The following is a 23,771-nucleotide window of genomic DNA, read 5'->3' as shown; positions in this document are numbered from 1 at the left end:
AGAAGACCACACTGCCCTTCCTTCGCGTGCCCTGCCTGGGTCCTTCAATCCTTACTTGCTGCTCAAAACGCCCTGCGGTGGGACCGGCCCAACTCCTGCACAAAGACCCCTCTGGGGACAGAGGAACTCTCTAATGGGATCTTTGCGATCTCGTGTGCATACTTCGGAAGCGTCTGACATCTCAGCTTCCATACATCCATGAATGCCATGCCCTCCAGGCCACAGGCATGATACAGTCTACCAGGAAGGCCAGAAACAGGCACGTGTGGCCGCCCTGCTGGGAGCAAGCAAGCCTTGGTCACAGAGTACCCAAACTGCAGCTCTTTCTCTTTTTTTATTGAGAAACTGTTTTTCTTACAGAAAAGCAGCAGTACACAATAAATAACACAAGGGACAGTGTAGAGGTACCAGGACATAGAAGCCAGGTTTGCTGTTTCAAAGAGACAAAAAAGAACCCCAGAGAAGCTGCAAGCGGGGGGTGGGGTGGGGTGGGGTGGGGTTGGCGCACAGGGAGCTCAACTTACAGAGGTGAAGTCTGCAAAGCCCAAGGAAGAGGCTTTAGAAGGTTTAGCTGAAGAGGAGGGAGCAAATGGATCTTTTCCACTAAACGGGTCCCCAAACCCCTTTTTATTTTGGAACGGGTCACTGCTGTCAGCCCCGAGTGGCTGGAATGGATCAGGGGGCTCGGGAAAGTCTGCAGAACCAAGCTGGCTTACAGGTGTACTTTTACCTGGAAAATTTAGGAGAAAAAAAAAAAAAAAAGGAGAAAAGAAAAGAAAAGAAAAAAAAAAAAATACAAGTTACTGACCACAGACAGAACAGAGTCCTGACTAAGCAGGTGGGCGAGCACTTGCAGGGACACCCTCTCCTTCTTCAGAAAGGGCCAGAATGCCACTCCCCAGTGGGACAGATCCCAGGGGAATCCTGGACGGCTCTCGCTTTGGTCTCACCTTATCCCGGAGGCTTCACCGGTTTGTGGGCGATGCAAGAAAACCACTTCAGACACGCCCCTCCCTTCCCCACCCCACACAGCTAGAATGTACTGTCTTCAAGTTTACATGCAGACATGTTTCAAAGTGACTCATTTTAGTGGCAACACATTTACTATCACACCGAGTTTTTTAAAAAAAAAAAAAGTCATGGCTGAGCAGAAAAATACACTGCAAGCTTCTAACAATAAAACAACGGGGAGAGGGTAGTATTTGCAGTTAAAAAGGGGGGGGGGATTAGTTTCACCCTATGGGACAGAGTTAGCATTGGCTGTGAGGGTCTGGCCTCTGCTGTCCTGAGGTTTACATCTGTCCTCAGCTCCCGCTTCTGCCCTTTGTGCTCGTGGCTCCTAGGGCCGGGGTTTGGGCCTTCCTGGGCTCGCTAGGATGCCGGGGTCGTAGCAAGGCCAATCTCGACCAGCTGCGTGTGGGATAGAGGTGTTCAGCATTAGAGGAAACCTGGGCCATGAGACTATGCTTGGGGCTGTGGCCTGAGGGCAGGTGGCTTCTCCCAACAAGTCCTGCCAATGTGCCAGAATATTCCACCAGGAATCAGGGGTCTCACCAGGCCTGCCTAGCGACACTCGATGAGCCTTCAGATCTGCCAGTTTTGTAGGCCTGGTTCCTGCCTGACACCACTCATGTGCCCAGTGAAGCACCAGGAGTGAGATGTTCAATTTAATCCAAGCAGCTCTGTGTCCAAGCCCCAGGATAGAGACTACAGGAGACTCGGCGTGATTCTGATTTGTCAGTCTAGCTGCTTATGCTGGTGTGCACCAAGAACCCACAAGCCAAGGGCCACATTCCACACACAACCATGGACACTTAGCGGACATCCAGAAAACGCTCCCAGGCCCGAGCGGTGCCTCTGGTGCCCCCTCGCAGCACCTGAGCCTGGGACACTTGCCTCCTCATGCAGCCAGGCTCCGCCAGCCCACCTGCCAGCCACAGAGCACACCTGCCCTCCCCTCTCCACGGCCAGCTCTCAGAAGCCTCCTCTCCGATGCCACGTTTCTACGGGCCCCCAAAGGTCCCTAAGGGGTCTGGGGCCACAGCTTGCCTCTGCTTCTTTTAGCTCTAAGACCTCAACAAGGACAAGTCCCTCAGCCCCAGCTGGCCTCAGTTTCCCGTGTGTGAAGTGTGTGAGTGTAGAGGCGGGGGTCAGACGAGTGGCTGAGCACGGTGGTCCTCAGGCACGCACGCAGCAGCATGACTCTGAGCCCCACCCCAAGGCTGCCCCGGGCTCCCGCAGCACAGCGGGTGCTACCTTCTCGGGCACACCGCCTACCTCAGGCAGTGCCTGTAGGACTCACAGGGGCCGGGGAGCGGGGAGGGGCAGGCTGGAGCACAGACCTGTCTCTCCCTGGGGCCTCGAGTTGATTCACAGGCAGACGGGGAGCCCGATGGTGGGTGGACCCTATGAGCTCAAAGAGTACCCCACAGAAAGCCTCTGCCAAGGCCCCTGGGTGTGCCCCACTGACACAGGTCACAGGACTACTCCCCAGCAGGGGAGTGCTGAGTCCACCACGCAAGAGGAATTACGACTTCTCTGTCCCACAGCAACTGATCTGTCAAAGCGGGGGCCTGGGGGAGCCCCCCCCACTTTCTGTACTGGTTGCATCTCCACCGTGGGTACCTCCTCCCCTATCCATGACAGAGCCCTCACCTTCAAGCTCCTGTCCAGCATCAAAGGCTCCTCCCCCTGCTGTGGTCCCTGACGGCAACTCTCCCACCTTCTCCTCGTCCTAGTCCTCGGCCCCGCACCCCCCCCCCGCCCCCCGCCAGGCTGCAGAGAGCAGGGAGCTCAGGACACCCGCCACAGCTTCCCTGGATTATTCCACTGGCCTTGAACACCTGCTCCCCCATGGCCACCATGCACAGCCAGCCTACTCCCCGGCTTAGGGATGAGCTAACAGATGAATCAAGGCCTCCCTGGCCCCCTAAACTGTGGGAAGAGGAGACGGCTGTCAGGCGAGGCCAGCCCAGCAGCTTGCAAAACTCCAGGCTGTCCGCCTAAGAACAAAGGGGGCCCAGGCATACCCCAGGGGCACCCCAAGCAGGAGGAAGAGTGGGTGTGGGGCCAGGGTGCTCCAGTCCACGTGCCCTCACCAACTCAGGACACCCTATTTCTCTCTGTAGCCACTGTCCCGCGTATGTGGCCCTTACCTCTCCTGGGTCCCTAGGAACTGCTCCCCTCCAATGACTGCTCCTCCTCTCGGCTTCCTGCCCTGAAGGCCATCCCCACCTGGCAAAGTGGCCTTTTAACACAGAGCTGATGCCCATGCTCCTTAGATCTCCCAAAGGCTCGAGGCTGCCCTAGGAATACCCCCCAGCCTCATCCACCTGCCCCCCTGCCCCGCCACCATGGCCACCTTCCGCCCTGGCCAGCTCAAGCCATCATGCCCGCTGTTCCCAGGCTTGGGAGGCCCTTCCTCTTGTGGGCGCCACGCGCTCTGAGGCTGTCCCTCCCCACTCTTGGCTGAGATGTCTCCCTGTCTGCCGCTCGGCAGTCCCTGTCACATTCTGTCTTTTGGTCACACGTGTATTTTTACTCTCGCTACAATGGAAGCTCCGAGAGGTCGGGGTGCCGCTGTCCGTAGCTGTGTCCCCCTGCCCAGCGCGGGGCCCGACCCTCTGACTGCCTGCTGAACGAAGCTTTCCACTGCACAAGACCCCTGGCCCCCAGCCCAGCCTTGGGCCCTGCTTCCCCCATCTTGTGATGACTCCCAAAGGCCCCCAACCCCCACCAGCCCGCCAGGGCCCAAGTGGCACCTCCTTCCTTGGGAACCCCCCAACTCGGGGTTTTTTTCTGGCTGGTCCCTCTCCCCAGGATGCACTCCTATCCCGTCAGCCCTGAGGCAGGCCAGATCCACCGCTAGAAAACCAGGAGCGGCACAGCAACAACCGCCCCCCCCACACCACACACAACCTTGTTCCCAGATTCCATCTCCTAATCCACGAGGAGGAGTTGTTATGGGTTGAGGGGCATCCCCCACAAACTCATGGTATCATCTTCACCGCCAGCCCTCAGAACACGACTATGTTTGGATACAGGGTCTTTGAAATGGTAGCTGAGTTAAAACGAGGTCCTGTGGGTGGGCCCTAGTCCAGTAAGCCTGGAGATTTTGTAAGAGGAGGAGACTAGGACACAGACACGCACAGAGAGAAAACGATGTGAAGATGGCCCACTACCAGCCAAGGAGAGGGGTCCCAGAAGGAAGCAGCCCTGCTAACAGCCCGATCCTGGACCTCCAGCCCCCAGAGCCGTGAGATGAGGACGCGCTGCTGTGGTTTACGCCGCCCAGCCTGGGCTCCCACTCCGGGAGCCCCAGCCGGCTCACACGGGGCCAAGAGAAGGACCCCCTGTGTGGCTGCCACAGCGGGCACCGAGGGGAGGGGTCGACCCACAGTGAGGCTGCCCGCTCTCATGAGTCAAGGTGTACGGGCTCGCCGATGCCAGTGAGCTGGGCTAGCTCGTTCGTGTGCCCTCCGTGGAGGCTTCCATGCCACAAGAGCAGAGCAGCTGGGAAAACATCAGGCCTGCAGGGGCAGGAAGAGCGAATCTGGCCTTTCACAGAAACCCCCCGCACAGCCGGGACGTGGAGCGTGCTCCCAGCTCGGGCACCTGCCCAGCGGGGAAGTACATCCCATGCTACTGCCGGCTCATCAGGCCCTTCTGGGAGACTGAAGGATGCTCCAGGAAAGGAAACTGAGGACCCCGACTGCTGCTCTCTGCCCCGACAGAGCCACTCAAAAGCCCTGGGAGCGGCTTGGTGGCATTTACAGCCTCTGGATGAGGGCACCTTCCCCCTGGACCCCTCCGTGGGCACCTGCCATCCCACCGCCTCAAACCCCCCTCTCTACCCACCCACCCTCCCCACAGTGCAGCCTTGGGCCAGGTGCCACCCCCAAGAGAAGATACACAGCCCCAGAAGTAGACCCCCAGGAAGCATACCAGGAGGCCAACTCCACCTCGCTTTCCGCACCCCACGCGGCGGCACCACCCGAGGCTGAACCGCAGGTAGACAAACGTGTTCCAAGTGAGGCCTGCTCCGGGGGCTCCTGGAGCACCCAGAGCCATTCCGGGGCCTAGGAATACTGGCCCTCATCTGCAGTTAGCCAGAACGTGCAAGGACCATCAAGACCACAGGCTTGGGGACACAGGCTCAGGTTGCATGGGGAAGGGAAGTTGACCTCAGACGGCCTGGTCTTCGTGGCCTGGCCACCCCCAGCCTCCTTCCCATGCCGCTTCTCCTTTCCTGACCACCCGCAGCGTCCAGGCCCGCACGGCCTTGCCCTTCCCCTGGCAGACCCTCCCTCCGGGCTCAACTCCTCCCCTGTGGGCTCCCAGTGCCTTGTCCACCTCCCATGGCACCAGCCTTTCCTCTGGCCTCCAGCACACCCGAGGGTCAGTTCCTCGTAGGCAGGGCTCAGTAACCAGCGCAAGTCAATACCGCTCCCCCTCCCTGGTGTGTGTGTCGGGGGGGGGGGCGCTCAGGGGCTGGCTGCTGCCATACGAGAGCCAAAGGACTGCCCCGAGGGACCCAGGGAACCCCTCTGGTGAGCTAGAAAAAAGTAAGGCATCTGGCTTCCCTCCCTTGCAAGAAAGAGCAATATTCACTGGTGCACTCTTCGGTTGATTTGTTTTGGTTTTTAATCAAAAACTAAAATGACAACGGACCAAACAGCAAAATTCGAATACAGGAAAAAAATAAAGAGTTGCCGGGCACAGGCTGAAAATCTCAGGGCATGGCACACACAGCTCAGCAGAAATGCTCGACTTCTTGGAGCATTTCTTACAGGGTCTGGGGCAGAGGGCAGCTATCTGAGCAGGGATGAGGGGTCTTGGACCCTCGCCCAGCCCCAGAGCGAGCACAACGGTCCGAATGTTCAAAGGTTATCGCCCACTTTTCTGCTCTTTCCTTCTTTTAAATTGGGAACATCTCCCCACCCTGGTTTGGGTTTGTTGTGGTTTTTAAATTGCTTTTGGGGGTGGTGGTTCAGAATCCAGCCCTGCTAGGATTTCAAGCTGAGGTTTCTGACAACCCAAGAGGTGATCGGGGAGATGAAAAGCGTCGTTCACATCAAAACTGCTGGGGCCTGGTCTTGCCCCCGTTGCCGAAACCGTTGTTATTTAGAAATAATGACTGTGTTAATATGAAACCAGGGCACAGCAACTGCTCTTGATTTCAGAAGGGAAAAAAAAGAAACAGAACGGTTTTTCTCTGGGTTGTCTGTTTTTGTGCTTTGGCAGAGAGGCTGGATTACTGGACCTGACACGTGCAAAATCGGTGGCGTCCTGGCTTGGCCGGACACTCAACTGTGCTGGTGACCGGAGGCTTTCGGCCAAGAAATGCAACGCCACAACTGCCCTCGGTCCAAACGTTCTACCCCGCACCCCCACTTATTTTTAGCAGCTGCACTTTTAAAACATTCTGGGTGTAGTTCCTGCTTTTACGTAACCACTTCTCCTAACGCCTTAATCGTTTTTCTGATTTTCTGAGATGTAGTTTATCTTAAACGTGACAAAGTCATTTTTAGTTGCCTTTGGGGCCCTGGGCGAAAAAACTCACTGCCGTTTTGTGCCTTTTCGCGGGTCCAGGAACCATGAGTAAGGAAAGATGCTGACCACGGCACGTTTCAGAGAAGGCAGCGATCATCGGTTTTTTAAAACCTGTTTTAAGAGCTCCTGGGGGATGGCTCCACACACGCCCCAGGTGGGAGGCGCGACCCTGCCATTCCTCGATGTGGGCACAGATGTGGGCACAGAGCGAAGGTGGGGAGGGAGGACCAGTAGAGTGACGACCCCCCGTGGGCTGGAAGCTGCTGGGTCACAGCCCACGGTGACTCTCCAATATTCAGAGGAGTCCTCATTAACAGGGGAGAGGAATGCAAGATTGAAGAAAAGGCAAAATAGGGCTTATTTCAAACCGCAGCAGTTTCAACAGTTACCCAAGCGGTGCGCCGAAACCGCACACAGGACTGCCTTTAGCAAAAACAATATGAACCCGATGGTTTACCACAGTGTGTGCTGTTAAAAAAAAAAAAAAAAGAAACAACAAAAAAAAAAACCTCGGTGGCCGGCTCCACCCTGGTAGAAGTTTCTTTAATTCTATTTAATTTTCGAGGCCATGCGTGCCCCTGTGCCCCTGTGCCATGAACGCCCAGGGTCGGGGAGGCGGCCGGGCCCCGGCAGGTGCTCCTGAGTGAGTCTCCGGCAGCAGAGCCCCTTCCTCGCTGCGCCTTTCCCGACGTGCTTTCCAGGAAACTGCTGCCTGGGAAGGGTCCCTGGGAGCCGGGCCCGCCCATGGGAGAAACAAGGGAATGCACACTTGAAAGGCTGTCAACGCTCAAAACTCTGCAAGAAGGCAGATTCCCCTTATTCAGAAGTCTTAGGAGGAGACGAAGAGGTTTTTTGTGTGACTCAGGGTCTCAGTAAATCCGATGGGTAAAGCTATCAAAAACACGCCCAAGCGTGAGTTTGTTTTCATCCCAACTGGTCACTTGCTGGGTTCTATTTATAAAATGCGGGGCCGAAGTTGAAAAACGCAACTCCATTTCTGTAGATGAGAGATAGATACGAAAACAACAAAACACAACAAAAAAATAAAAAACAAAGGGCTTGTGGTCAGGACAGCTGCCCCACCTTAGCGATTACCCTACACAGCATAGGATGCTGGTTCGCACAACTGCCATTTATCCCAGCGTGGAACACCCACGCAGCTGTCACTCACACTACACAACAGGGAACACCCACACGACTGCCAGGTTTCGGACTGTCACATCACCCAGGACAACCGCGGCTGGGGAGGGGGCACTCCATGTTTCCTTGGCTTCTCCCTTCCCAAGTTTAACTGGGGGGAGGGAGGGGGGTCACGGGGAGAGAGAGAGAGCAGGCTGTCCAGAGAACAACCTTCCAAATTCACAATCGCTTGGGAATCTTTTACTGAAAGAGACTGCTTTTCACCGACACGTTATCGGTGCTTCCCTCCAGCTCTCGCCTACGGTGGGCCACGGAAGACGAGCGAGGGGAGCGAATTTCTCCAAATGCGATGCGCGGGTCCATCTAACGGCTTGCAAGCGAGGAGTCCTGCAGACGCCCGCCCTGCTCGCTCTCGCTGATGCACATGTGAGGGAAGGCAAACCCGGCAGATCAAAGCTGTGCCAAGTAGCACAGCCCTGGCAGATAAAATCTGAGGTCCCCACCATCACAGCATTGAGATTTTCCACTAAAAATATTTACTGAATTTTAAGAAAATCTGCTTAATGCATTAAGGGAACAGGATGAGGTTTGGTACTGAATTGTGGAGAAAAGCTGAACAAATATTTACTATTATCCTCCAGGCATCTCCACCACGGTATGTTTTTCAGCCTCTGTGGTGTCGATGGTGGTCAAAGGTCATGGAAACGAGCTGGGTGATGAGCCCCGCGGAGGTGGTGGGGTCATCCCACCATTACGAGAGAGAGGGGAAAAGGGGGGAGAAAATAGCCTTTCTTGTAGGTCCTCAAAAGACAAGTATCACTTTTGGGATATGAGAAATGAACCACTTTGAAAGTTTCAACAAAAGACTCTTTTGGGTCTGAGTGAAAACTGCGAGGGCAGTTCGTAACCTACGAATGAATTTACAAATCCCAAATCAGCTGGTACAACAAAAGCAGTCTGGACTGCAGGTCTCACAGCTGTTTTCTCAAAAATCACATTTGTTCTTTGATTTTTGCCTTCGACACATTCTGCCAGAGCAGCCCTGTGTGCCGACCTGCCCTGCCCCCAATCCGGGGGCTCAGGGCACCCTGGGGCGACAGGGAGACACATGTAGCTCTACGGCAGCCACATGGGGAGAGCCCTGGGTCCGCGCCACAGGACATGGTGGCCCAGCCTTTGTTCCTCCCTACAGAGGAGCTCCAAGGCTGCCAACGCACCACAGGCACAAAGGCGTCGTACCCACATTTGACAAGATCACCGGAGTGTCACGTGGCGGGTCAGAAGGACGGTTAGGAGGCGTGCGTGCACAGGGGCTGCAGAGCCCACCAGGAGCTCCCTCCTGTTGTGGGGGCAGCTTTGAAGGAGTCAGAAGAGCCTGTCACAGAACGCGGGGCCCCCCACTCTTGCTCTCTGTGTGGCCAGACTGCGCCCCCGCGCCCCACAAGTCCGTCCCACGCATGTGCCCGTGCTGTTCTTGAGCAGACAACGGCGGAGGGAGGGGGGCTGACAGGGCCTTTGAACCTGAGCAACGAAGGCATGAGGGACCGTGGAAAAAGTGCTGGGCACTTCTTCCTCGGCTCCCTCACCTTGCTACAGGTGGAACCAAGGGCAAGGGGGAGGTGTGGCAGCAGGTACAGGAGGCACGGGAGATGGCGTGGGAGGGGACGCAGGCAGGCGCAGGGTGGCAGCTCCTGTGTCTTCATAGCTGTCCGCAGATGCAGGATGCCTGCACCCCACCCTGAGGCCCCACAGCCCCCCAGGAGCCTGGCTGGCCAAGCTCTGATTCTTCTGCTCTAGGACTCTAAGCCACTGAACACCAGGTAACAATTGTGTCACCAAACTCCCACTCAATCTTCCCTCCTAGGTGCAGGAGGGTGGGCGTGTGCTAAGATAAGCAAATGCTTCTATTTTCAAACTCCGCCGACTTCGTGCAGTAGAAATGTAGTCCAAAGAACAGTCTGCCTCCAGGCATTTCACAAGGAAGAAGCAGAGAGGAAAGGGGTGTTTCTCGCTCTGCTGGGAGCAGCTCCGGCAGCGAGCTGGCGCTGTCAGGGCATCACCGCCAGGCCAGACACAAACCCACCACCGCCCCCCCACAGCTGGTGGGGGCGGCGGGCAGGAAAGGCGACCTCTACCGGGCTGGGCACCAGGGACTCCGCTGGAGCACCCCAACCCTGGCTGGCCAGCAAGTACTGGGATTTTCCAGGCTTCTTGAGATGGCAGTGAACCGCTCTTGTCCCGTTCTAGAGCTTCACATGTACCCACCGAATTATCTCTTTGAAATCATCGTGGGAACGGAATTAAAGTAGTTAAGTTCAAGGCTGAGGTGCTAACCGCACGGCTCAACTGGAGAAGCCATTTTAAAAGTGGATCCTGAGCACAAACAAGAGGTCGGGACCCACGCGGGTGAAGGACCGCCAGCCCCGTCTCGCCTTCAGCCTGGCCCCGCAGCGTGCGAAGTGCCAAGCATGAACACGGGCGGGGGCCGCGGGGGGCCGCCAGGCTCCCTCCACGCCCAGGTTCCGCAGGGCAGCTCCCCCAGGACGGCCAGCCTGTGGGTGGGCGGCAACCAGAAAAGTGCCCGAAGCCAGAAGCCGCGGTCACCCTGTGTGCATCCACACTCGGGTGTGGGAGGGGACTCACGTTCTAGGGGAGACAGAACCTTTTTTTTTTTTTTTAAATCTTTTGACACAAACAGGACATGGATTAAATGCTATCTTGTTTACCTGTGCTCGTTGGAAGTGTGGAGGGGAGGGGGCAGAGGGGCAAAAAAGACACCCCAGGCCTGTGCATGGCTTTATTCTGGAGGTGAAAAGGTCATTAGCAGTAATAAAAGGGTAATAAATTGCGGAGAGGTTAAAGGTGACTAGCTGGTTAGCGGTGAAGGCCCGCTAGCTGGTGTCACCCGGGCGCTGCAGGGCCCGAACGCAGGGCTGCACTCGCAGGAAGTGGCAAGGGTGGGGCCGGGCGCAGGATCCCGCTATCTGTCGCCAGGGTGCGGACGCCCAATCACTGACACCCACACAGCCATTTCCTGCCCTTAAAAAAAATCTGTTTCTCCCTTTGCAAATCAACAACTTTTACCTAGAAACTCTTCAGCGGTGAGCTCTGACTGATCTCGGTCTCTGTTCCGTTGCAGAAAATACACCATTGTTTACCTGGGGGAGGTGTGCCAGGGCCAGCTTCAACTGACAGGTTTCGGAGGCTGCGAGTGGGGCCTGTTTTGCATCTGCAATTCTCTCAACCCTGAATAGGCACCTGCTGGTGACCAAATACCTTGATAGACCTTTCTAGAAAACAGCTCCAAGCACAGACAACAGTACAGACATTGGAGCTCCGGGTATGTCCCCAGAGGGTGGTCCCAGATGGTCCCTGAGGGTACACATTCTGGCTCGGAGCAAGAGAAAACCCCATCTTGAGCACTAAAAACAGAGGGCCAGCGGCGGGCTACTCTGGTCCCCCAGGCATGCCACCAGAACTCTTGCAACAGGGACGCTTGGTGAGGCTCCCAGGGGAAGGGTCCCCCACCGGGACTGCACGGGCTAACGTCTAACACACATGAGTTTATCACACATCAAGTAAACCTCAGTCGTGTTTTTAAAAACAAACAGAAACAGTGCCTAGAGAATGGGAAAACTGCAGGCCGCAGTGTACGAGAAGTAGGAGGAAGAAACCATGCGGGACTCATACCCAAACGTGCGTGTGGTCCCAGACAAGCGACCAGCGCTGAGCTTCCCCAACGAGGACCCTGGAGCCCTCTCTGAGGGTCAACTACCCATGCTCTGACTTTCTCAACTGCAAAGATGTCTGCCAAACTGCCATCTCGTGGGGAAAAGGGCCCCCTGGTAACTCCCTGCATGCACGAGGCTGCCTCAGACCCAGCCTCTGTCTGCCCCTGGGGAAAGCACTTGCGGAAGGAGGACCCATGTCTTAGTCCCGGGACCCGAAGGACGGGATTGGGACACAAGTCACACACACCGTATCACGAGTAACCACCATGCAAGGCGCTCTGCCCACACGCCCAGCTGCTAGGCCAGAGCTGGTCCCATGTTCAGTCCGGGAAACCGAGCTTGGTGAGGTTGAGACACCTGCCTAGAGCCCCTCAAGGAGATGATGGCAGCGCCAGACCAGGAGGCCCTGGCTCCAGCATCCAGAGATGTGGACTGAACCAGATCCAGCAACCTTCCTGGGTTCTAGTGGCCTCACACATCGGAGCCACCTCAGGTGCTGGTTCCTGGCAGCGTTCTAGAGACTCCAGGAGAGCCATCCCTCCATCTTGGTTTCTGTGAGTGAGTAGGAGTTGCATGTTTGGTCTAGGAACAAACCCTTTACCACCAAGCAGTCTGGACCATCCGCTTGAGAGCTCCATGGGATCATGGCTCCATCATTGGGGCCACGGGGCCCCTGGCAGCAGGGTACCCACTTTGCCTTGTCCCCACTCAGCCACACGGGGGCCACAGCTCCCTCTGCATGCCAGGAAAGCCCGAGTGTGATCAGGTGGCAGTCCCAGGTGGTGACGGCCCCCACGGCATGCTGGCCACAGGGCCTCTCCATGCGGGAAAAGGCCAGGTTAGTGAGCAGAGCAAAGAAGCACAATCCATTCTCTCACTTTCAAACTGCTGGACTTCACTTTCTTAAAAAACAAAACAACAAAACAATACAACGTGGACATCCATACCTGGTTGTTTCCTATCTTAAGCAGCCCGGAAAATAAGAGTTGTACCCTGAGCAGGACTTCCTCCCGAGCTCACCTGCTCACCCGTCCTGCAAACAACCAGCTAACTCCTGGCCGAGTCCGGGGCCTAAGCAGCCTCGCTCTGTGCGGCGTGGACGCAGAGGGGGAGGGCAGCGTGCACAGCTGGGCCTCGATTCCCTCCATCAGAGCAGATTGTGGGGCAGATACCTTCCTGTGCGTCCCCCAAAGAACTGAATGCCTCCCCGCCAGATGCAACTCATTAAAAGGTCAACTGCTGGGTCAGACATCACGCATGGGGTGCGCGTCTGAATGGCCAGCATTTCCATGTTGTTAGAGGTTAGTATGAAATCACAGAAGAGCCACCACTGGAAGCTGCTCAAACGACAGTCGCCACACCGTCTGTACCTACCACCCAGCAGTGTGTACAGCGCAGAGTTTTTCTGATCAGCCATTGCTTCTAGGTAAGAGAATCAGACGAGACACATTTAGACCTCAAAGCAGGTATGTCGTGGTCGCTTACAGATTTCACACTGCACATGCACCCACCATTCTTCCAGAACCTGTGAGAACTCTGAACCTCCTGGTTTGATTCTCGTCACAGCTTAGATGGGGGTGGAGAAGTCCAGGGCTGGCCCTGCTGCACTGTGCTGTGTGACAGTGGGTGGCCCACGCGACCTCTCTCACTTCCCTTTCCTCTTCTGAGGAGAGCATCCCAGTGCCTGTCCTACCTTGTGGGTCTTACTAGGTCTGGCTAGGAAACCCTGTGGGTCCGTGGATATGACGAGGAGAGTTGGGGCACCTGGCACCTCAGCAGCCATGGCAGAGCAAGGGTGCAGCGGCCCAATGCCAAGAGCAAAGCAGCCCAAGACTCCCCAGGGTACAGGCCCAAGACTTCCAAGACAAGGATGGCTTTTCTGCTTTGTAAGTCCATGATACCCTAAAAGCAGCAGCGAAAATGGGGTTGGGAGGCTTGCAGAGGGCAATACAAGGGAGAGGGGATGGTGACGGGCAAGTTCAAAAGCAGACTCAGCACTGGTTCAAGGAAGGGGAGGAAGCTCAAGTAAGAGTTTCCAAGAAACCCTGAGCATGAAGCTCTGCACCTGCTGGCCGGCGTGGGGAGAACTTCCCCGAGGCCCGACAACGACTATGTCGCTCTGTGTGTGCGCATGTGTGTGTGTGTGTACTTTACACAACAACGTGTGGGCACGTGCAGCGTGCATACAGGTGCGTGTAAGCACTGTGAGAGTGTGTGCATGTGAGGATGCATGGGAACATGTGCACATGTGTGCACACATCTGCACATGCGAGCACTGCCTGAGCACGTGTGCACACACATCTGCACATAAGCATGAACCCAGGCCCCAAGTGTACGTGGGTATGCAGGCACATGTGCACATGCTTCAGCCCCCATCTTTCAGGCAGAGTGTGGAGGCCTGATGCCCTTCCATTAGGAGACTGTCAGGGGTGTCCCCTCAGAGCTGCCAGAGTGGGCACCGAAGGCAGGGCTCCCAGCCTCCTGAAAGAAAGCCCTGGCTGGCCCAGCCGACAGGATAGAGTAGGCAGCCTCTAAAAAATAACTTCCCCTCCGTTCATCTCTACTAAGAGGACTTCGACAGGTGGACCTCATGTAGGATGACCGGAGGGCCTAGGACCCATGACGCCCTATGACTAGAGAGTTCCATGGGCCACCAAGTGGAGCCCTAGGCCAATTGAAGGGCAGAAGCTAGCTCAGGCGGGACCAAGGTTTCAAGAGAGCATGTGGGTCTCCTATGGCCACCCCTAGTCTCAAGACAGCACGGGTCAGACTGCCTGGAGCTGGGGCACCAAGAAAACAGTGAGCAGGAGCGGATCAAGGAGCTGGGAAACTGAGATGAATCCCGGGCCCAGTTAAAGCGACAGCTTTCTCCTTTGGAGCCTGGCAGCCTGGCTTGTCAGCTTGTGGCCATCATAAGAGAGGCCCTGCAAAAGCTTGAAGTCCTCAGCATCCTCAGGGGGACACCTGGGCCCTCTCCTCAGAGTAGGGCCCCAGGGCCAAGATCAAGAGAGATCGGGTGGCACCAGACACAGCCAGGAGAGGTGAGGTCTGCAGTGAGCCCTTGCTTGGAGCTCTCTGGAGAGACAGCCAGTAGGAGCCAAGCAGAAGGTAGCCCAGAGCCATCTGCCTCCTCTTACAGCAAATACAGCCAAAGAAGACCCCCACTCCCAAGCCCACTCTGAGTCCTTAACCAGTAGGGAGGCACAGGATTGAGAGGGTAGCCTCAGCCAACTAGGGAAAAAGCTCGGGTTAGGGGAGGCCAGAAGGGTCACGGGGTCCTGACTACACACCCCGCCGCGGGCCATGCGGCAGCTCTCACCGCCACAAGGGCCAAGCCCTGGGCCTTCTGGAGACCACCCTGGAGGCCCTCACTGAGCCAGAAGCCAAGGGGCCCCCAGGACTGGGTGAGGGTGGGTGGGATGGGAGGCGTGCCCCAGGCACACACCACATGAGGACCCAGGTCACTAAGCAGTAGGGAGATCCTGTGCTCGGAGTGCGGGCCCCCCGGCATCTGCTCCACTCTGGGCTGGTAAACAGAGAAGCCCTGAGTCCCCCTCCCCGCGCCGTCCTTTGGCGGTGGGTGGGCGGCTGCGAGAGAAGAAAGCGTACTGACCACTGGGCGGTTTAGGCCGTGGAGGAGCAGGTTTCTTCGGAGGCAGAGCGGGAGTGTCCTGTTTACTTTTAAAGGGGTCATCTGAGAATCCTGCCCCTCCAAAGGAGGAGGTGAAAGGACCAGAAGTTGGGGGCTGTAAAAGAGGACACGAAAGAGAGGCAAAAATAATCATTAAAATGGAGGCAACGGATGTCCATTCAGCCAACGTTCAAGTACAGAGAGCCTCAGCGAGGCCCCCAACCCTCCGGGCTCCACTGCGGGGCCCCCAGGGAGGCCCGGGTCCCTCACGAGACCCTGCTTTCCTCTACCCTCAACAGCCAGGGTCCTCTGGCCTAGGAGGAACAAGCCAGCAAACACAGAGCAGGCGAGAGCCGCCCTGCACCTCAACGGGCTTATGTCACGTGAGGGGCATCCCCTGCCACACGCGCCACTGCCACACAGGGATCGCAAGTCTTTCCTGACCCCAGGATTGCCTGGGCCTCCTGTCCACGCCTCAGAGAGGGGCCCCACCCTCACCCTTGCGCTGGCCACAGACCCCTCTCTGTGCCACCTCTGGGCTGAGCAGCAGCCCATGTGGCTGCTGCCCCCAGTCAGTGACGGGTGGCTCCGGCACTGGGTCAGAACGGCAGCAGACCACCTCCGCGCCCCCACGTGGTCCACGGGTGCTGCCGCCTACACGACTCCGGCTGGAGCCCACTCCCAGTCCTGTCGGCACACCCTTGGCTGCCTCCATCGGGCTCCTCCAGCCTGGACCTTCCACCCCTGCTCCCACCAAGTGCAAATCAGACCCGTCACCCCAGCAAAAGAGAGATGCAGGGCAGCTATACGGGCAGAGAGGACAGGCGGGTACATAGCACTCGAGAGCCCCAGCTCCCACTGCTAATCTCTGGAGCACTCTTCAAGGCACACAGGGCCTTCATCACAGCCCCCACTACCCAATTCTCCCATCTCATCTCTGTAGCTGCCCCACACCCTCAACAATTCCCCAGTCCCTGGAGCCCCTTGCACCCTGGTCTCCAGGGCCCCACAGACATAGCATCTCCGGCTGGGGAGCTCGGTCTACCCCATCCACCCAAAGCCCCGTCTTTTCCTCAGACCAGATCTCACTCCCACCCGCTAGAGCTCTGACACCCCTTCCTGCTAACTGTGCCCACTTGACATCCTGATGAGACTCCATAGGACACAGGTCACCATGGGCAAGCACGTGCCCCCCCCCACCTGGCTGGGTCTGCCGTGAATGGGCCCAGGTGACGGGTCAGCACAGTTGCTGGCTGGGCCTGTGGCGGGCTGTGACTGGTCTCCATGGGCACCCCCCCCCCCGAAAGCCAGCACAGCGCTGGGCACGACAAACCCCCACTGGCAGGGAGACAAGCCACAGATGGGCCAGCTCAGGCCCCCCTTCACTGGGATCTGGTCACAGGACGCGCCCCCCATCCCCCGGAATCTGGTTACCAGGGCATGCATGTGGCAACCTATGTCTCAGTTATAGCCGTAGATACGAGTCTCAGGTGGGGACAAGGGGGCCAGCCCTCGGTGAGAGGGAGGGGGCCTGGAGAGGTAGCTGGGCATTCTACTGGGCACCCTGATTCAACTCTAGCAGCACCCCGGAGCTCTAGGGCAGGAAATGCTGGCTCTGAGCTGATCTCACCTCCGTTCCACCAACGCCGCCATTTTACACACAAGGAAACTGAGGCACAGAGATGAGATGCAGCCTGCAGTCATACAGCACCTCAGTGGTAGATTCAGGGTAGGAACCCACGTCGTCTGCCTCCAGGGCCAAGACTCCTGGGCCCTGCCCTCTGCTGCTGGCAGCCCACCCCCGAGGTAGGTCTGGGGCCTTTTCCAGGCAGAGCCGGCTGAGGGCTCAGCGGGCCAGAGAAAGCCGCGAGGAAGATGCGGGACAGATGAGCAAGACTCATTTCCCTGCCAAGACCATGCTGTCCCCCAGGAAGCTCTGAGCAAGAAAGGCCAATGGGGCTGGCAGGACCGTGGTAGGACAAGGAGGCGCCTCCCTCCGTGGCTACTGCTTCCCTCCTCTGGGCTCTGTGGACACTTGTCCTTTAAGGTACAAAACTCAGGGAGTCTCTGAAAATCCTGCAGCTCCAGTTTCTGGAACATCTGCCTGGCCAGGCTGCAGAGCACAGTGGTCAGGGTTAGGGTCTGGAGTCCCAGCCCCGGCACTACTAACTGCTCCATACCTCCGTGTCCTCATCTGTGAAATGACCATTAATGACACACCGTAGCCGTTGGGCTGCCGCAAAAATGCAACCAAGTCACATGTAAACTGCTCCAAAGGGCACCCCGACTGCAGAGCATAAAGATGGCATGATTATTATCATGCCAAGGATGTGGACATGACGGGAATTCCTTTAGATGCCTGTAAAAATCCGCAGATGCCACCGTCAGCTACCGATCTTTTATGCCCGCCGCTTGCTGTCATCCACAGACTTTACCCCAGGGGGAGATGGCGTGGGAGCAGAGACAAAGTTTGGAGCCACAGCTTAGCTTTAGAATGGTGGTTGAGGGTCTGCAGTTTGGGGAAGAATGGGGACGAGGGAGTGCGCAAACAAGCTGGGAGGGCATGTGAGCTCTGCTCCTGCCTCTGCCATTCACGGACCAGAAGACAGGCTCACGTATCTCCCGCATGACCTGAGACAAGCAGGCAGGAATCAAAACCCATTTCTTAGCTGAGACGAGGCACGACCAGCCCGAAGGCCCCCCACGGACGCCGGTCTTTGTCTTGGGGCTCAGGAACACACCAGCTCTGGGGAAGGGGTGCAGGGTGGCGCCCAGAGCCCTCTGGACACACCCCATGTAGAGTCCCCCTAGCCCACAGGCTGCAGCCTGGACCACGTGCCGCCAGACTGACTCTCCGCCCCTCTCTTGTGCTCAAACCCACTAAGCCGGTGGGCTCGCTCCGGTGTGACAGGGCTCCAACCATAAAGGCCACTCTCCCCGCGACCGGGAGCTGTAGCCCTTCTAACCGCCAAGCCCACGTCATTTCCGAATCCCACTTTTCATGACTCCAGGTTTCCCAAGAGGCCTCCTCTGGGACCTGACTCGTTCCTCCTCAGGCTACAGCTTCAGGGAAAGTGGCTATTTTTAGAAGGGTTTCAGTAAAGCCGGCAGGGGCTCTCTGGGCTGGCACAGCATCAAGTGTGCTCAAAAAAAAAAGAAAGAAAGAAAAAGAAAAAATAAGAGAAAAGCCACTATAAAAAGCAGCTCTAAGAGGAACATGTTTGGGGTTCACAGTTTGAAGAGCTGGTTTAAAGCAAGCAACTCTCCACTTTTAAGAAACAGCCCTCAATGGGAATGCATAGCTTTAAACACCATTGGAGAAACAACTGGAAAGGCCCTGCCAACCGGCCAAGGAGATAGAGCGGAGATAGCTTTTTTTCATGGGACAGGGGTGAAATCCTTATGTTTGAGTCTTGGTTTTATTCTCAGATGTTCACAATTTGTTCCTAAAGCAAGGTGACAGATTAATAGGGTCTTAAAAAACAAAAACAAAAACAAAAAAAACCCTCTCTGCAGGTATGGGGGGACCTCCACTTTGAGCACAAGCCCAAAGAAGCTCCCGAACCAACTCACTGGCTGTCAGAAACACGCAGCACCGCCAGGCAGAGGAGGACCCCTCGGTTTAGGGTGGAGTTAAGAAAGGGCACAGTGTGCATCACCTTGCCACCCCACTCTGATGGGGAAAAGCTGGTGATGTAAAAAACATCAGCAAAAGAAAACATAGAACCAAGAAGCCAAAAAAAAAAAGCCTTCTTGCCACTTTACTTTCGTTTCCTTCAGCATTTTATTTATACACATGATGTTTTTCTTGAAAAACAGAAAGGGAACCAAAGGGAAAAACAGATCGACAAGGTTAGGGCTCGGTGTTCCACCGGACAAGTGGCACATCAGGCGCTGACAGGAGCGTGGAAACCAAACAAAGGAGCGCCCGAGACAAATTTTCCACGGCCCCGTCCAGCTCTGTCCCGCCCGGCGCCGCGAACAGGAAGGGGCCACCAGCTCTTAAGTCATAAGTGCACATGTGTGTGCAGCCTGATCGAGGGACACGCGGACAAGGAGAGGGAAGCCGAGTCAGAGGAAAAACGCGATGTTAGCTTAGAACAGGCAGAAAGACGGCAGGGCCGGGCTCTGAACCACCTAGTTCCGGGGGTCGCGGCAGCCCCAGGATACTCAGAGACTGCCTGGAAGAGAGAGTCCTGGCCATTCTGCTGTCCGGAGCCCCCCAAGACTGGCCGCCCCGCGCAGGCCTCCACCAGCCCAGGCAGCCTCTACCGGCGCACCTCTCAAAACCAGGGCCTCGCCCATACCATTGTCCTGGGCTCAGCCCTGGCCCCTGGGAACTATCCCAGGCTCTGCCGCTGGGGCCAGTCTCCTGAAGGGAGAGGGGAGAGGAAAGAGGGCCCACGCTCGCGGCTGGAGCAACCCATGCAGACCCCTTCATTTGGGGATTGCTGCCACCATGTGGCACAAGTTCTCTGACTTCAGGAGTTGATTTCCTGCCTGCTAAGCAGGGACGGAAGCAGAGGACACACAGCTCCACTCGAGGAGCAATAGCACGTGTAACAGCCACCGAGCAACAGGCAAATGTGTGAGCAGACCTCCCACCCTGGTGCCTTCAGGCCAATCCCAGACCGCGTCCCAACCATCAGAGTCACAGTGTGCCCGCACAGGGGAGGCAGGCTCGTTCCCTCCAGGCACTGGAATCAGAGAGGTGGCTGTACCAGCCCCTCTGGGCTCCCTCCTACCACAGCTGAAAGGCAAACATTCTCTGGCCAGAAGCTGGATTTGCTACCTTTGACAAGGTACGCTCACGTGCTTCTTTGAAAACCTAAACAGAATCTCAAATGTTTCTCAAAGCCATGCGCCACAATCACCCCGGTTCACCACAAGTGCCGAGGGCCCAGACAAGTGTGTGCCCGTCAGGCTGAGTGAATACGGAGCCAGCAGGCAGGATGCATCAAGGAGATGGCAGGGTGGGGACGTCCAGCAGGGGCTGGCAGGGGGCCAGAAGCAAGTGACTCCTTGTCGCGGACGCTCGGTTCCCATATGCTCAGGAGAGTCCCTCCCCAGCTCCCTCTCCAACATCTGGCTTCTGAGCCTCCCTGAGAGGTGAGATGAGGGATGGGGACTGTTTCCTGCCTGTGGCCACGCCCACCCATGCTGATGGTACCCAGGCCGGCGCAGTGGATACTGAAGCCTGGTGGGGTGAGTAAAGAAAGCAGGACACTGGCCGCAGGCTGTACTCCATGAGGCCCTCACCTGCCTGAGGGGCGGCCAAGAAGCCGCAGAGCATGAATAGGTCCTGGGGAGGGGCCCGGAGGCCAACATGGGGCACACCTAAGGTTGCTTTCCTTTAATACTTATCAAAGAAATACGTACTCATGCTCAAAAGCAGAGGACACTAAAGATTGTAACAAAGAGCAGCAGACTCTTAGACCATTGCCTTTCCCACTCACCATGGCCGACGCCTTTGACTTCTCAGCAGTTTCTTCTGGGATTTACCTCCGCAATCTTGGGCTTCTACTGTTATTTCTTGACCTGTCCATTTTGGACAAGATCTACTGACTGACCTCTTGCTACGTTGAAGATTTAGCTTTCTAGCCATCCTTCCCCCAGCCCCTCCACCCAAAAGGACCTCAACTCCAGCTGAGGCTGTATTTACGACAGTGGCCACACCGATACCGCCCAGCCCGACAACTGCGGGAACACCATCTGTCTTGGACAGCTCCCTTTCCACCCGTCTCTCTGTTCACAGAACCTAGCCCTTGCTTCCAAACCCTTCTCCGGTTGTCTCGGGAAGCTCCCACTTACACAACCGGCCCACTTTGTCTGGACGCCTCCCGCCTCCAGCCTGGGGAAGACAGTTCCAGCCTCAGCTGCCGGCACACCGGGCCTGCCCCCTGGTACCCCTCCTGAGACCCCTGTGCCTGCCACCTCCTCTGAGCCCGCGCAGCCACAGCTCGACTGCCTGAGATCTGGCAATACCAGGAGGGCTGGGGGAGCGACATGTGGGCCTCGTGGAGGGATGCAGGGCCCTGGTAGTTTCGCTCAGAGGAAGGGAAACGGAACTGATCACAACCACACGCATTTTCTAGACCCCGCCTGCCGGCTCATGACCGCACGTAAGGATGCATCTGACAGGTGCCGGGAAATACACACATGGTGCTAACAATCACACCTGGCCACTCACGACACGACCACGACAAGAGGCACAAAGACACTGGCAGAGACGCGCGTGCTCTGTAGGAGGGGCTTTACCTTGGACATCTGGCTGAAGTCGGCAAAGCCCTCAGCACTATTGAAGGACCCACTTCCGAAGGGATCTAAGGTTCCAAAGGGACCTGCAAGTAGCACCAACAGAGGCAGAGTTACGGAACGCACCCGGGGGCAGGGGAGTACAGCCTCTCGGTAGTGCACACCCCCAGCACGGGACAACCCAGGAGGTAGCATGTGCTGGCCAGGATTGTACATCTGGATGCGGTTCCTCAACATGGCCTCCCTGCCCCCAACCCACTCTGGCTCGTGGCTGGTGCGGCCCGGCTAGAAGCCTCTCACCACGATGGCCACCTCAGGCTGAGCCACGGCGACTGTGCCCCCTATCTGTACTTTTAGCCAGCCCTGCTCACGGGCAGCGGGCTGCGGCCCTAGGTCGGGGAGAGAGGTGCAGGTCCGCAGCGACCCACCACCCACGCCATGCATGCAGGGAGGTTGTCTGCAGGCGCATTTTGTGGAGATTTCTCCTTCAGTGGGACGGCTTGCCTGCATAACCCCCACACCCACCCATGAACCCAAACTCTATCATCAACGAGCACAAGCTGCTAGGCAAGGCAGCAGGTCCAAGTGGGGCCTGTTCCCCCAAAGCAAGGGGGGGACCCAAATGCTCCCCCTTCATTTAATGCACAAGCCAGGACCCTCAGTCAAACTTGGATTCTTTTAGGAAAAAAGATCTGAAGGTACAAATCAAAGATCTGTACAAAGAAATGAGGAAAGAGTAACCAGAAACACTGGTGTTATCATTGACTGAATTCCTGCCCCCAACCTTCCTTTTTGGAAAGATGAGCAGCTGGGGGAGCTGGCTTTGGCCGAAGTGCCTCAGGCGAGGGTCTGGGTGCCACTGACTAATGACATGAACTCTGAGGACACACAGCTTTGGAAACAAAAGCAGGAACTGGGTCTGGCTGCGGGAGAGGCAGAAGGAAAATAAGTCATCAGTCTCACCTGATCCTTTTGAGGAGACACTGGAGGACGAAAAAGGATCACTGGATTCAAAGGGGTCGAGCTGAGTGAAAGGAGAGAGGGAAGAGTAAAAAGCAGTTCATGTGTTCACCCAGCCATCGTCCAACCACGGACTTTCCCGCCATCTGTGTACACGGAATCCGGTGCTGGCCGTGAGGACGAGAAGATGACTCTGGCTAAATGCTGGTGGAGTAAAATCCCAACAGACCAACCCCCTCTGCTGAGCAGACCTATAAACTCTGGACAAATGCAAAAAAAAAAAAAAAAAAAAAGTAAACTTAAGCAACCACCTGAAGGTTCAGAAGTGAGCCAGAGCAGGAAGACTAGCCCAGAAGTCCAAGTTGGCAGGGGCCAACAGCACAGGTTGAGCCTTCTGTCTCAGCAGCTATAATCTGAGGGTTTTGGAAGGCTAGACCCCAACAAAAGACTCCCTGTCTTTCTGGCTAAAGACCAGAGGATGGTGGTCTGGGACAACCACAGTCATGGGAAAGGGAGAGGCAGAGACTAGGAGTCCAAAATTTCATGATAAGCTCTGCCCAAGGGAAGGGCTGACCCCAGTACCACGTGAGGGAGGGGAGACTGAACGCAGCTATAGCTAAGGTCACAGGCACGCCGCTACAGGTGAGAGAAAGTGAGTGTGCAGTGGAGCCTCACGGAGTCAACTGCTGCTGAAACTGAACCACCTGGGCTCTAGGCACACAGCAGCAGCCCGTCACCACGAGGGAGCACTCACGGGTCACAGGACATGTCTTCAAATCATGCAACATAACAAGAACCAGAAAAACCTGCGGCCAGTTCTCAAGGGAAAAGACAATCAATAGAACCAGTCCCAAGAGAACCCAGATATTTTAGAATTCTTTGATGAGGATGACTTTGAAGCAGGAATGACTGTGTTTAATGAAGTAAAGGGAAGTACACTCGAGAGGAATGGATAGGTGGGGCGCCTGGGTGGCTCAGGCTTCAGGGGTCTGCCTTCAGCTCAGGTTATGAGCCCAGCCCCATGTCGGGCTCTCTGCTCGGTGGGGAGCCTGCTTCTCCCTCTCCAGCTCCCCCGTGCTTGTCTTCCCTCTCTTGCTATCTCTGTCATAAATAAATAAAAAAATCTTTAAAAAAAAAAAAAGAAGAAGAAGAGGAGGAACAGATAGAAGATCTTAGAAGAAAAATAGAAACTATACAAAGAAACAAATGGAAATTCAAAAACTGAAAAAAGTACAATATCTAGAATAAAAAATGTCACTAGGTCAGCTAAATGACAGATGATCAAGAAAAAAGTAAGTGAGGTTGAAGACAGATCAGTAGAAAGTACCCAATCTACAGAAAAAGAAGAAAAAAGAATGAAGAGAAAACAGAGTCAGGGATTTGTGGAGCCAGTAGCAAAACCTCCAAATAAAAGTAACTGTAATCCCACAAAGAAAGGAGAGAACAGGGCTGAGAGAGAAAATGTCTAAGAAGTAATGGCCAAAAACTTATCAAGTTTGGTA

The 23,771-nt window shown here is 56.2% G+C and overlaps 1 protein-coding gene across 7 annotated transcripts in view; it reads right to left on the bottom strand.

Moving 5' to 3' along the window:
- Positions 1-23,771, bottom strand: part of EPS15L1 (epidermal growth factor receptor pathway substrate 15 like 1) — a 95,132-nt gene that overhangs the window by 6,202 nt on the left and 65,159 nt on the right. For 3 of the 7 annotated variants that reach the window (XM_044254005.1, XM_044254010.1, XM_044254008.1), the window contains 4 exons: positions 22,273-22,333; positions 21,313-21,395; positions 15,037-15,169; positions 322-730 (listed from right to left, as the gene is read on the bottom strand). In XM_044254005.1, coding sequence (XP_044109940.1) covers positions 516-730; positions 15,037-15,169; positions 21,313-21,395; positions 22,273-22,333 — 492 coding nt within the window. In that variant the 3' untranslated portion in view covers positions 322-515. Of the gene's footprint in view, positions 1-321; positions 731-15,036; positions 15,170-21,312; positions 21,396-22,272; positions 22,334-23,771 lie in introns of those variants that run through there. The other 4 variants (XM_044254011.1, XM_044254007.1, XM_044254009.1 and 1 more) reach the window with 4 other exon arrangements.

Source organism: Neovison vison, chromosome 6, assembly GCF_020171115.1.
Source record: "Neovison vison isolate M4711 chromosome 6, ASM_NN_V1, whole genome shotgun sequence".
Lineage (NCBI taxonomy): Eukaryota > Metazoa > Chordata > Mammalia > Carnivora > Mustelidae > Neogale > Neogale vison.
The sequence above is the reverse complement of the archived record's forward strand: the minus strand, read 5'-3'. Positions and strand labels throughout refer to the sequence as shown.